We start from the raw sequence: 12,411 nt of genomic DNA on the forward strand, positions 1-12,411 counted from the left end.
CGGAAGCCAGTTAGGCAGGCGGTCCCTGCAACTCCTCTGCGCGAGCCACGGTCGCTGCGGCTCCCGCGCTGCAGCTGCGCGGGAAGGGACGCGGGCGGGAGCGAGCGAGCTCACAGGGGCGCGGGGCTGCAACCGGAGGGCCGCGGTGCGTGGCGCCCTGCGGTGAGGGCTTCGGACCCGTCTGGACCCGAGACGCCTACCGAGGTTGGTGGCTCCCGCAGCGAGCTCTAAGTGCCCAGAGCTCGCGGCCGCGCGCACAGGCGGCGCAGGGAGGGTGGCTGGGGCGGGGCGGGCGCAGAGGGGCGGGGCGGGGCTGGCGTTGACGGACGGGCGGCCGCGGGGAGCGCCTGCAGCCGGAGCAGAGTGCGGCGAGCGCGGCGAGCGCGGCTCGGGCCGCGGTCCATGGCCCCGACGGGAGGCGCGCCGCCCGCACCCGCACCCGCATCCCGGCGTCCGGCCTGAGCGGACCGCGCCGCGCAGCCACCCCGTCCTGGGCTTGGGCTTGGCTTGCAGATCTTCTTCATGGAAGCGATGTCTCCACAGCAGGATGCTCTAGGAGGGCAGCCGGGGCGCTCCTCCTCGCTGACAGGGATGTCTCGCATCGCGGGAGGCCCTGGTACCAAGAAGGTGAGGACGCCGTGCGGGGAGGGGGGGTTGGAACAGGGGCGCGCGCCTTTCACGCGTGCCTGGCGCTGAGAGGGGTTAACGGTCCCCGCGGGGCTTGGGGGTGGTGTCACCTCTCGGAATCCCCCGCTGCCTGTCTGGAGGGAAACCGGTCTCAGAGAAGCCCCTTGCCTCCTATAGGTCCTCCTCCACCTTTAACCCGAGAGGTGCCTCCCCACGGGTCCCCGGGGTGGCCTTGACCCGGTTGTTTGAGAAAGGTAGGAGGCCCGGGAGGGGGCGACTATGCGCCCAGCCCGGGCCTCCAGGGGTGTCAGAGATGGGTGTCATAGGTCACCCTGCTGGACCCAGAGGTGTTCGTTCAGCTGGCCTAGATCTAGGCTGGATAGCGGCGGGTAGGCAGCTTCTGGGGGTCTCAGCGGGCATGGGGGACTTGGCCTAGAGCCACCTCCTGGGAGGGAACCCTGCAGGAGCCTATGGGGGCGGTGCCCTTGTTCACTGGCACCCGGAGGAGGACCTGTGTGGGCAACTACTTGTAGCATTTGCTTGTGACTGTCTGGTCCATGGTGCAGAGGGAGGATTTCGATGGGGGTCAGGTGTGTGCAATAGGCTCCTGAGCAAGTGCACGTGGGCCTCGAGCTTCTGGGCTCCTGGGAATTGATTTGGGTATTCCTGTAGCCATGTCTGCCACCCCTTCCTCCAGCACAAAAATCTACGGATAATTGGCCGTATTTGTTCCTTACCATGGTGCTGCCTTTCCCAGCTTCTCTGAAAACAAGTTGGGATAAGAGATCATTCTAGCTCTTCCCGAACAAATATGTGAAGACGTTGCATTACTATAATTAGAGACTCAAGGGGATACACCGGCTCGCTGCATGTCCAGATTTTATGGCCTTTCATTAATCTTCCCACTAGGATGGTGGGTTGGCTGGAGGTCAGTGAAGAGGGGTGACATCTGTATAGAAATGTATGTGAGCTCCCAAGGACCTTGGCCCTGTCGCAGAGCCATCTATGTGAACTTGATGTATGGGCAGTAGTGAAGGCTCAGCCTTTGATGTATGGAGACTGTTTGTCCTTGCCGTGTTTTTTCACCTCCCTTCAGAGATGGAGGGTGTGTGTGTGTGTGTGTGTGTGTGTGTGTGTGTGTGTGTGTGTGTGTAATCCAGTTTTTCCAAATAAAATGTGAAAATGTCAGGATGTCCTAATTTAGAATGGCAAATGAACATTAAGCAACTGGCATAGATTTAAAGCATTTTTTGTTTCTGTAAACCTAAGGAATTGGAAAGAATCAGGCATTTGTTTTCATGAAGTGTGGCCCCTCCCCCGAGGCTGATTAAGCACACCAGCATAGGAGTGGGGAGGGGTGCATTAAATAGTAGCTTTATCATTTTCAAGCCCCAGTTGTCCCATAACTGAAGGGTGGCTGGGCCTTTTCCCCAATGTTCTTTTCTCTTAGGCACAGCCCCTATCTCTACAATGGTGTCCTTCGTTATAAAACATAAAGGGCTAGTACATTGCCACATCAATCTCTACTTTCTGAAAACTGTTGAGAAAACTGAATGAATGAATAATGGCCTGTAGGCACAATGATGTTAGCACTTAGTGTACATTTCCCCATGCTTGCAATCCACACAACATTTCTGTCCCGGGTTGCTCAAGCCCATAATCTAGAATGGGTTTTCAACACCTTTCCTCACTCTGCAACAGCCAATCCTTCATAGCAGCTACTATCCTTTCAATGGGTCCAGCCTTTCTCCACTCCATCCCCACCTCTGCAGTCCAAGCTACCCCATAACCACCTCTTTCTGTGACCCATTCTGATTTTGGCAGTGCCAGTGTTTCTTAATTGACATGATGTTCACCTTTGCTTTCAATTCTGTGCTAAAATGGTTTGGGTTTTTGTTTTCCAATTTGAATTAATCATGATGGTTGTTTGCTCACGAGTCTGAAAGGGATTCATTTTGTATGCATAGTAAAATGCAGGTCCTTTTCCCGGTCCTGACTACTCCCACCCCCTTTACCCTGCTCCCTTTTATATGTTCTTCAGCCACATGGGCCTTCATTTTCATTCACCAAGTCAAATTCATTCCTATTTTGTGGTGGTTGGTGTTATTCCCTTTATGTCTGTTCCAAGTGGCCTTTTTTTTCATGTTATGCAAATCTTGAGTCTTCATAGAGTACCTGTGCTCTCTCTCCCTTCTTACTGTGTAAATGGAAGCCACCTCTAGTTACGCTCGGTGCCTTCTGCTTTAGTGGTTGTCTTAGAATTGTACTTGGCATTTTTCTCATCTACTTGTTTCTTTCCCCATTGTCTGCATCCCTCTCAACTGTGTTCTCAAAGGTAGAGTAGGGCCTGATAGATATTAAGTGTTTCCTAAGCATTCCCTGGTTTCTTTAAAGCAAAAAAAACAGAAGCAGTTTGGTCCCTGTCTGTAGAATCTATTTTTGTAGAGAAGGAACACCAATTCTTAAAGAAACAGGTAGTAAATACTTTAGGTTTGCAGGCCTCATGGTCTCTGCTTAATTCTTCCATTACAGCTCCATAGTCAGTACATAAATGAATAGGCTTGATTGTGTGTAGTGGAAGCCAGTAAGATAGCTCATCAGGTCAAAGCAGTTGCTGAGCAAGCCTGGAAACTTGAGTATGAACCCCCTACACCAGAGCCCACATTAACACAGAAGGAGAGAACTGATTCTTATAAAATTGTTCTCTGACCTCCATATACATAGCACATTCGTGTGTGCATGTACACACACACACACTAATAATAATAATAATAATAATAATAATAATAATAATAAAACATACTCTGGAGTTTCCCAGGCTCTAGTTTGAAGCAGCGCTTCTGAGTGAGACATGGTCAGGTGTGAAGCTTTATCTTCAGTGTTCAGCTCCTGAAGTATGCATAGTACAACTGAAGATTTTAACAGCTCCCTTGAGCTTAACTGATAAACAGTAACCTAAAATATTTATAATTTATCAATCTAAGGCATGATTCATGTATGCCCTATATTCCCAAGAAATCATCCAACTGCTTTATGACACTATAAAGTGTGAGTTTTCATCTTATATGAGTGAAATATGATTTTTATGCTTTTGTTTTTCTTTCACTGTATTTTTATATCCATGTGTTAATGTCTTTCATTGCAGAGTGATAAAGATCAAATACCTTAACTTGGAGGTTTCAGATATCATTTTAGATTTTAAATTACTTACCCATAGTGAGATACCTTGTGGATGAATGGCATTCAAGTCTCAATATAAAGTTCATTCACATCTCATTAGCACCTTACATGCATAATCTTAAAATCGTTTGGTTCATTGTTTTTAGTGTATTTTGACCTTTCCCATCACAGATATGCATAGAACTTTCTTCTTTGATCAGCAATCAGAAAGTGTCAGGGTTTGAAGGCGTTTTGGATTGGAAACTTTGGACGTGAGACCTGTAGTGCATTTATCCATTCATCTGGTGTTCAGACTGCTTCCATTTCTAGGCTGTTAAAAGTGAAGCTGCTGAGAGCCTTCACACACAACTCAGAATGGACCGATGCATTCTTCAGGGTAAATAAGTTGGGATGGGATGACTGGGTCATACTTAGCCATATACTTGACTCTTCAAGAAACTGGTTGCTTTACCATGAAGTGTTTTATATTTCCAACAGCACCGATTTCCACATGTGCTCACCAACACTTGTTATCATCTCTCTATGGGTTATGGTCCTCTAAGGGGGCGTGAAGTCGTGCTCTGTGCTCTGGAGCTGCACTTAATGATTTTGAGTATCTTCTCAAATGTTCACCATCCACACATTATCTTTGGTGAATTATCTATTTAAATGCCTTGCCAACATTTGTTGGGTACTCTTTGTACATTCTGAATTCAAACCCTTTATTGGGTATGTGACTTTTCAAAATATTTTCTCTCTGTCTGTGACTAGTATTTTTTATTTTTGCAGCCTTATTTTCCCAAGAACAGAAGTTCTTCATTTGGTGAAATATAACTTTTTCTTTTGTATTTCTTCTTCTTCTTTAATTTGACTTAATTGTAATTAACTTAAATTTATATAGTCATATATATCTAGTGATTATAATACTGGACAGCAGGTTTAGAGGGAGAGCTTAAAGACAGTAACAAAACAATTATTGAACGGCTTATGGAAACACAATTGCAGTAGCAGGGTGGTGGTGGTGCTGCACTCCTTTAATCCCAGCATTAAGGAGGCAGAGGCAGGGGCATCTCTGTGAGTTTGAAGCCAGCCTGATCAATAAATCTAGGACACCTAGGGCTACATGGAGAAAACTTGTCTCAAACAAACAAACAAACACAACAACAACAACAAAAACCCCAAAACAGAAAAATAAATAGTCCTGATTTGAACAGATGCAGGTATTCAGATGGACACTCTGAACTGGGTTGTTGAGTGGAAAGCCTGTTCTGTTTAAAGTGCTCTGTAGAAGGAAAATCCTCTTAGTTAAAAAAGGATTTCAGTAAGTGGGGGCACATTAATTAAGTCCAGAGGTCCTAGGGAGGGTCTGTTTGAGCAACTACCTTTAAGGTGCTCTATAAAAAAGTCAGGCTTTTTATTTTATGGCTTATTTATTATTTTAACCTCCAGAATTACCTAGCTGATAGCTTGCCTTTATTTGCTACTCACAAGATTTGATGGTCTTTCGAGAAGGTCCAATCTACCTGAGAAGACAGCTTCTGTCATTGGGGGCCTTCAGAAGAACATACAATAAATTCATGCAGTATTTCCTAGAATAGGGCTCTCAAATGTATGTACAGTATACAGAATGCAATTTAAACTCTCCTGGAATAATATGTTCCTGGGGAAATGTCCATATTTGTCCTGCACAGTCCTGGTACACTGGAAGCCCATATTAGAGTCACTTTGGCATTAGGAATGACTGTGTCATATTCAAGCACACTGACCCTTCGGCTTCACTTAGCAATTAAAAACTGTTTAATGGGGCAAGGATATTGGAGTAGGAAAGAGATTTATAAGCATAGAAAACCAGTCAAAGGAACATAATTTAAAAATAGTTCTAGCATCTCAAAAAGTAGCAGCTGCTGTTACAAACTCTATGGTCCCCTCTTTGTGCCTTTTCTGGGTCCAAATCTGTTTATAGCATTTGGTGGTAGAATATCCTCCCTACCCTGCCCCCTGTCAAGAGCTGACTACTTTAGCCAAGTGTATGTGTGGTACTGGGCCTTGAGTGAAATGCCTTAATAGTTAGTTTCAGTCTTAACTCTTCAGTACTGAGTAAAACAAACCAGTGTTTAAATCTGTGTCCTACTGAGCCCTTCCCTCAGCCTACTCACAGAGTGAATTGCCTAAAGCCAACCAGGAAGGATTCTTTTGTTACAGTCACACTGCAGCCTCTGGGTAATGAGAGGTAAACATTGACTAGCAGCGACCACCAATGCCACATTGGGTACCTCACTGGGTTTCATGCCTTGATGTCTGCCACTTTCCGATACTTCATAGAAGGTAGGTGTACTTCAGGAACTCTTCTGCCAGCCTGATGTCCATGCTCATAGCTCAGCCTTGCCTACTGTTGGAAAGCTTGGCGTATTCTGCACATAGACTAAGGACTGTGTTTCGAAGATCTATGTGGATGCAGCTACTCCTGCGTCTCTGATAATCTGCTGTGGAAAAGAATATATGAGAAATGTCACTGAAAGTTACATCAGTAAACTTAGAAGTCTTGAGTTTTTCTTTTCTTTTTTTTTTTTTTTTTTTTTTCTTCATACATCCAGGGATGAGTCTTCAACTGTTAGTATAATACTGCATTCTAGCATAGAAAAAAAAAGTTAACATTTTGTGACTTCAAAATTTCATGTTAGAACAAAATAAGTCAGTTGTAAAATGAGGCACCATCTTTTAATCAGAATATATTTATCTAAAAGTCGTGTATGTATGTATGTGTATGTGTGTGCGTGCGCACATGTGTGTGCATATATACCTGCATCTTCACTTGCAGAAGCTAGAACAAGATATTAGGGGTCTTCCATAATGGCTTTCTGCTCTGCTACCTTGAGCCAGTCTCTCACTGACTCCAAAGCTTTCCTTCCTACTGGGCACACAGACTGGCCTGGCAAGAGAGCTCATACTATCTGCTTGTCCCACTGTTAGGTCTATCCACAGCCATGCTCATCTTTATAGCTGGCTGTTGGGGATTCAAACAGGCCCTCATTCTTGCAGCACAAACACTTAACCACTGAGCCATCTCTCCAGTCCCAGTTAGTTCAATTTGAAGAGTAAGTCTCATAGATTAAAATGGGTAGTTATAACTGTTAGCCCAGAAATCCACAAATGGTAGCTACCTAAAGGGTCTATGCGATTGTTCTTACTAGTTTTGAAATGTGGCTTGCAGTGAGGCGACACTTACTTCCAGGGACTTCAGCATTCTCTCAGGTTGAGCAACACATTTGATGACTGGAAGCAAGAAAGTGGAAAATGAATTGCTTCCTATTACTAACTGATTTTATTAATTAGAATAATAATAATATTTCTTTCATGGCTGTGACCTTGTCAGGGCGTGTCAGGGTTTTTTGTTTGTTTTTGTTTTTGTATTGTAAATGCATCACATATCTACCACCACACACAGCTTACTGGGGACATGTAACTATACAAATTGTATTTTTTTTTTCAACCTTTGTGGTCATTAACAGTACTACCAAAAATAGCTGTAGAAAGTCAGTGTATAGATACATATATGAACATACACTTATGTCATGTGTTTGAAGACACACACACACACACACACACATATATATATATATATATACACAAACATATTACACACATATGTGTGTGTGTGAGTGTGTATGTTCCTTAGTTGAAGTGTCTTGAAATACACCCCTCATGTCTCCAGAAATTTGATAAAATACATCTAAAATAAACTTGTGCTGAAGGAAAAGTTGGCTTCCCTGCTGTTTCTGTTTGTTCACTCATATTCTACGCGTCCTGGTATGTTTAAGACACTTACAGAGTATCTATATTAGTCACAACTCTAATGGTTGTCTGAAACTAGGCTAGGCTAATCTTTAATCTTTGTTCTTATATGGGAGACTTTGCCACAAATTGGGGAGGGGAAGAGCAGAAGAGGTCGTTCACTAACTTCTGCCATCCATCCCCAATGGTGCTTGTGGGCAGCACAGCCCAGTTTATTTTAAGTTTTGTCTCAGCCGTGTTTTCTTCAGGACAAGTTTAGATTAGAAACATCCAGCGAACAGCAGAAGCAGCCCCACCAGCACTGCATGTCAGTAGTGTGCTGAACCACCCTGACCTAATTTTGACAGGCACCTGTCACATGGCATAACTGCATGTAAAAGCTGTTTTTAGACGTCTGGTCACTCAAGAGCACTCTGAGAATGGAAGGTATGTGTCACTACAGAAGCTCACATATCAAGATCTGGAAAACTCAACTTCTTCATGGGCCGTATTTTCCGGGGACCTTGTTTGCATTAAGGAAGGCCTAATATCCTCTCCAGCCTCTTCAGTGGTGGCTTTACACCTGACCTTGAATAGTAACCACTACCAGATGGCACCATATAGAAACCCAGGAAAATCCTGATCTGTTTCTATTATCACTAATGCACTATGGATTTTTTTTTAACCATTACATTTTTTAGACTTGATCATAATATCTTTTTCCTCTATGTGTGGAAAATGAAAGACTACATTATAAGGCAGGGCTTGCCAATCATTACCTTGGGCCTCAGACGGACGGGTATTGGGATAGCCAGAGTGACCTGTGTTTATCATAGAGGGTCATGGCTGTATAAATCACTAATTTGTGGTGGCCATGATGTGAATATCTGCAGCAGAACCCTGTTCTGTGAGGGAAAAACACTGATTGCTGAATCACGGCCAGAGGCTGAATGAAGCCAGTGGCTTTGACAGAGACGACAGCCCAACCAGTTCAAAAGCCCGTAGTGGATAGGGATGGAGGTAAACAAAAAAAAAAAAAAAACAACAGTGTAAGGGAAATTGCAACATTCTCATTTGCTTATAAACACTACTGGAAGTCTTGTATGCATGCCCCAATATCATAGTACCATATACATATGTACATACATACATACATACATACATACATACATACAGGTGGGGGGGCAGGGATTAGGTCAATTCCAGATTTAAGGCCGAATGTTTGCTAGCCCAGGGCTTACTCTTCCACATTATATAAGCTCTTGTGTTTGTTGCTGTACTTGAGAATAATAATCTTGTGGAAAGAACAAAGAGCCAAAAGTAAAATTGTTTCTATCCTACTGTCAGAAGAAATGTTAATCTGCTCACAGTAGCCTTTACTGTGATGTTTGTTTGAGCTCAGTGTTCAGACTGATTCTGGATGGGACAGTCTGTTAATAGATAGAATATTATACTTAGCACAAACTGAACTGACAATGTCTGGAACCATCAGTTTACCACAGTGATCAAAAGCTTGTTGTGATAGGATGATCCAGAAGCAAGGTGCAAGATTAAAAATAATTCTTTTCCCACTGCAGAGCCAATGTTTTTGAACTATAATTGTGCTGTGGCTTGAGTACATCTCCACAAATACATACTGCAAGCATACAGGGAATGAGAGAGTTCACTGCTCACGGAATTGCACAAACAAGCCACAAAAGGATTAGGAGGTAGATTTGAGTAGGCTAGTTTGTAAATTTGATCCAGTATTTCTCTAGCTGTGAAAACCTGTGCCTCTTTAAAACAATTCCCTCAGATCTCTCATTTTAATGTTACTCTTGCTCACTTTGAATGCTCAAAGGTGATGTTGGCACCATTTCTGTGACGTTTGATTGAAATGCTGGAATTTTATCTCTAAACAAACCATGAGAAATTGTAATGTGCCTCTGACGTAAATCTTTGATCTCATTTCTTTCTTTTGATAGTATGTATTTCTGTTTATTCACTGGGAAAGCTAAGAATGGCCCTCTCTGGATTCAGATGTGGAGGGAAATAAGACAGTGCCATTGCACTTGGTCGACATGAAATTGAAAGTCTAATGAGTAGAAGTTCTTTCTAAAGACCCTGAAAAATCCCAGTGGAAACTTACTACTACTGAAGCTTCTTTCACTTATAAGCATGAACATAGTTTAAATGGACTTATCCTATAATGGGGAAGGGCCCACAATGCCTCTTCCAATGGTATAGGCTGTCAAATAAAAACCCCAATGCCAGATATGTGGTTCTCTTTTATGAGTTGTTGATTAGTAAGGTCCCATAGACCCATCTACACACACACACACACACACACACACACACACACACACACACACACCACACCACACCACACTATTGTCATGGCTTTTAGGATGGTAGTAAGGTCTTATTGACAAAGACACTACATACTTGGATCAGCGAACATGGAGGAGTAAAACTGTTACCAACCTGGAAGTGTCATCACAACTGGCTAGCTTTCACAATGCTGGCAGATGCTATGGACATTACCATAGGAAAAAGGGAAATATTAGTTGTACCCAACTGTGAACCTTATGAGCTACAATGATGACTGGCCTAGCAACACATGCCTACTAGTGACATTGCTGCATAATTGTTATGGGGGTAACCAACCATTTTCTGATTGAATTTAAGACCACAAAATGAAACTCATGACTGGTTCTTTTAATCATCCCAAGAACTTGTAAGTGGGTAAGTCATAGTCCGTAGTAAAAACCCTATTACTATTATTCTGCTAAATGGACATAGTACCAAACTGTCTTCTAAATAATTACCTTTAAACCCATAAATTCTGGCTAGTCCAGAATGGGACATCTATGTAATACCTCTTCCTCACAAGCCATGGGGATTATCTTGGAAGAGGGATAAGAAAGATTTTAAGAGCCAGAAGTGGTGGATGACTATGTTAAAATGGTGTTTTCTGGACATGACAAGGCTGATATACACATGAATTCAAAGTCACTGCCAGACAACATGCAAAAATGGATGGGGTCTGGGTCTGTAGTCCCACTCCTAGCTGAGGAGCTATTGGCTGCTGATGGTTGCTAGGAGATGTTGGGTAGGTTTCCTTGAGGATGCAGCCCATGCTCGAGCAAATGGCCCTGCATTCACCAACATGCAGCACTAAGTGGACTTAGTGGGTTGATTTGTTTTGTTGTTGTGGTGGTGGTGGTGGTGGTGGTAGTGGTGGTGGTGGTGGTTTTAAGAACACAAGAAGGTTGAAGGGAATAGTGGTTGGAATAGGAGAAGAGTTACAGGGAGGAGAATAGAGGCAAATTTGACAACTCCTTTAATATTAAAATTAAATAATTTTTAGAAGAGGTAAACATACTGAATGACCCAGTATTCTTTGCTAGAAAACACTAGGGCAGTGGTTCTCAGCCTTCCTAATGCTGCAACTCTTTCATGTTCCTCATGTTGTGGTGACCCACAACCATAAAAGTATTTTCATTATTACCCCATAACTATAATTTTGCTACTGTAAGGTGTACCAAAGAGGTCATGACCCATAGGTTGAGAAAGGCTATACTGGAAAGAAGTATATTTTTTTCTTTCCTTTACTGAATAACTTTTTAAGCAGTAAAATATAAAAATATTCTGGATCAAAAAAAAAATGCTTTCTGAGTTGCTGCAAATGACAACTCTTTCCTTTTCTCTCCTTAAACCACCTGTTTATAAGTTCACTTTTACACCCATGCTAGCCACCCTTTTGATGACTTGCCACTTGAACACTGAAGGGGTAGTGGGCAGCAAACTCTAACAAATGGGCAGGCCAGTTGGAGTTTGATTAGAGAGCAACTGGGCCATTCCACACAAAGAGCAAAGCATCAGTTCTCTGTGTCAATTCAGTATACTTCATATGGTTGTGACAGGAAACTTCTGGTCATGAAGCAGTTTGCTTGGACAGAGCCTAATAGTTTAATAGACAGATAGTTGGATTTTTTTAACTTTTTTAATTAAACACATGATTAAAAGGCTATATAGCTCACCTGCTTTGAGTGTACAAGTCACTGGTTTCTAGATTGGTTCTTTAATTATGCATTTGTCTTAGGGAACTTTGACTACCTCAAAAAGGAACAGTGAAACTCTCAGCCATCTCCCAATGTCTCATCTTCCCACACTCCAATATACAAAACACTAATCTACATTCTGTTTCTGCAGGGTCTCTTGTTCTGAGCAGCTTCTATAAATGGAACCCATAATATGTGGTCTTTTGTGACTGTTTTGCCTAAATTAGCATAAGTTTTCAAGGTCCAGGCATGACATGTCATAGCACCTATCAGTACTTCTTTTATTACTATGTAATGTTCATGTGTAAACCTGTGACATTGTGCTTATTTATTCATAATCTCAGTAGACATATAGTTGTTTCTGTGATGCTGCTATGGACATTGGTGTACAAACCTTTATGTGGACACACATTTTCATTTCTCTTGAGGCCATATACCTTGGTATAAATTGCTGAATCATACACACGAAAAAGCTGACCTTTTGTGGGACTTTGAACTATTTTCAAGAGTAGCTGCCCCAAGTTGAAATGAGACAGCAGTGTGTAGGAGTCCAGTGTCTCAGTAAACAGAAAACTGTCTTTCTTATTGCTGCCATCCTAATGTGGATGAATCAGGAGCTCATTGTGGCTTTTATTTCCCTGGTAGCTAATGTTGTCAAACAATTTTTCATGTGTGTTCATATGACTTTGCAGAAATCATTACTTATTTTACCACTTGGGTAATTTGCCTCTATTACTGAGTTGGAGTTTTAATAGCTATTTATATATCCTAGTTATGAGTCACTTAACATAAATATAATTTATGAAAGGTC

The 12,411-nt window shown here is 42.7% G+C and overlaps 1 protein-coding gene across 1 annotated transcript in view; it reads left to right on the top strand.

Moving 5' to 3' along the window:
- The first annotated feature begins 357 nt into the window (after positions 1-357).
- Arhgap20 (Rho GTPase activating protein 20) overlaps positions 358-12,411 on the top strand; it is a 74,417-nt gene continuing 62,363 nt past the window's right edge. The window contains 1 exon segment of the mRNA XM_051197457.1: positions 358-627. Within this exon segment, the coding sequence (XP_051053414.1) occupies positions 523-627 (105 nt within the window). The 5' untranslated portion in view covers positions 358-522.

This window comes from Phodopus roborovskii, unplaced genomic scaffold (assembly GCF_943737965.1).
Source record: "Phodopus roborovskii unplaced genomic scaffold, PHOROB, whole genome shotgun sequence".
Classification (NCBI taxonomy): Eukaryota; Metazoa; Chordata; class Mammalia; order Rodentia; family Cricetidae; genus Phodopus; species Phodopus roborovskii.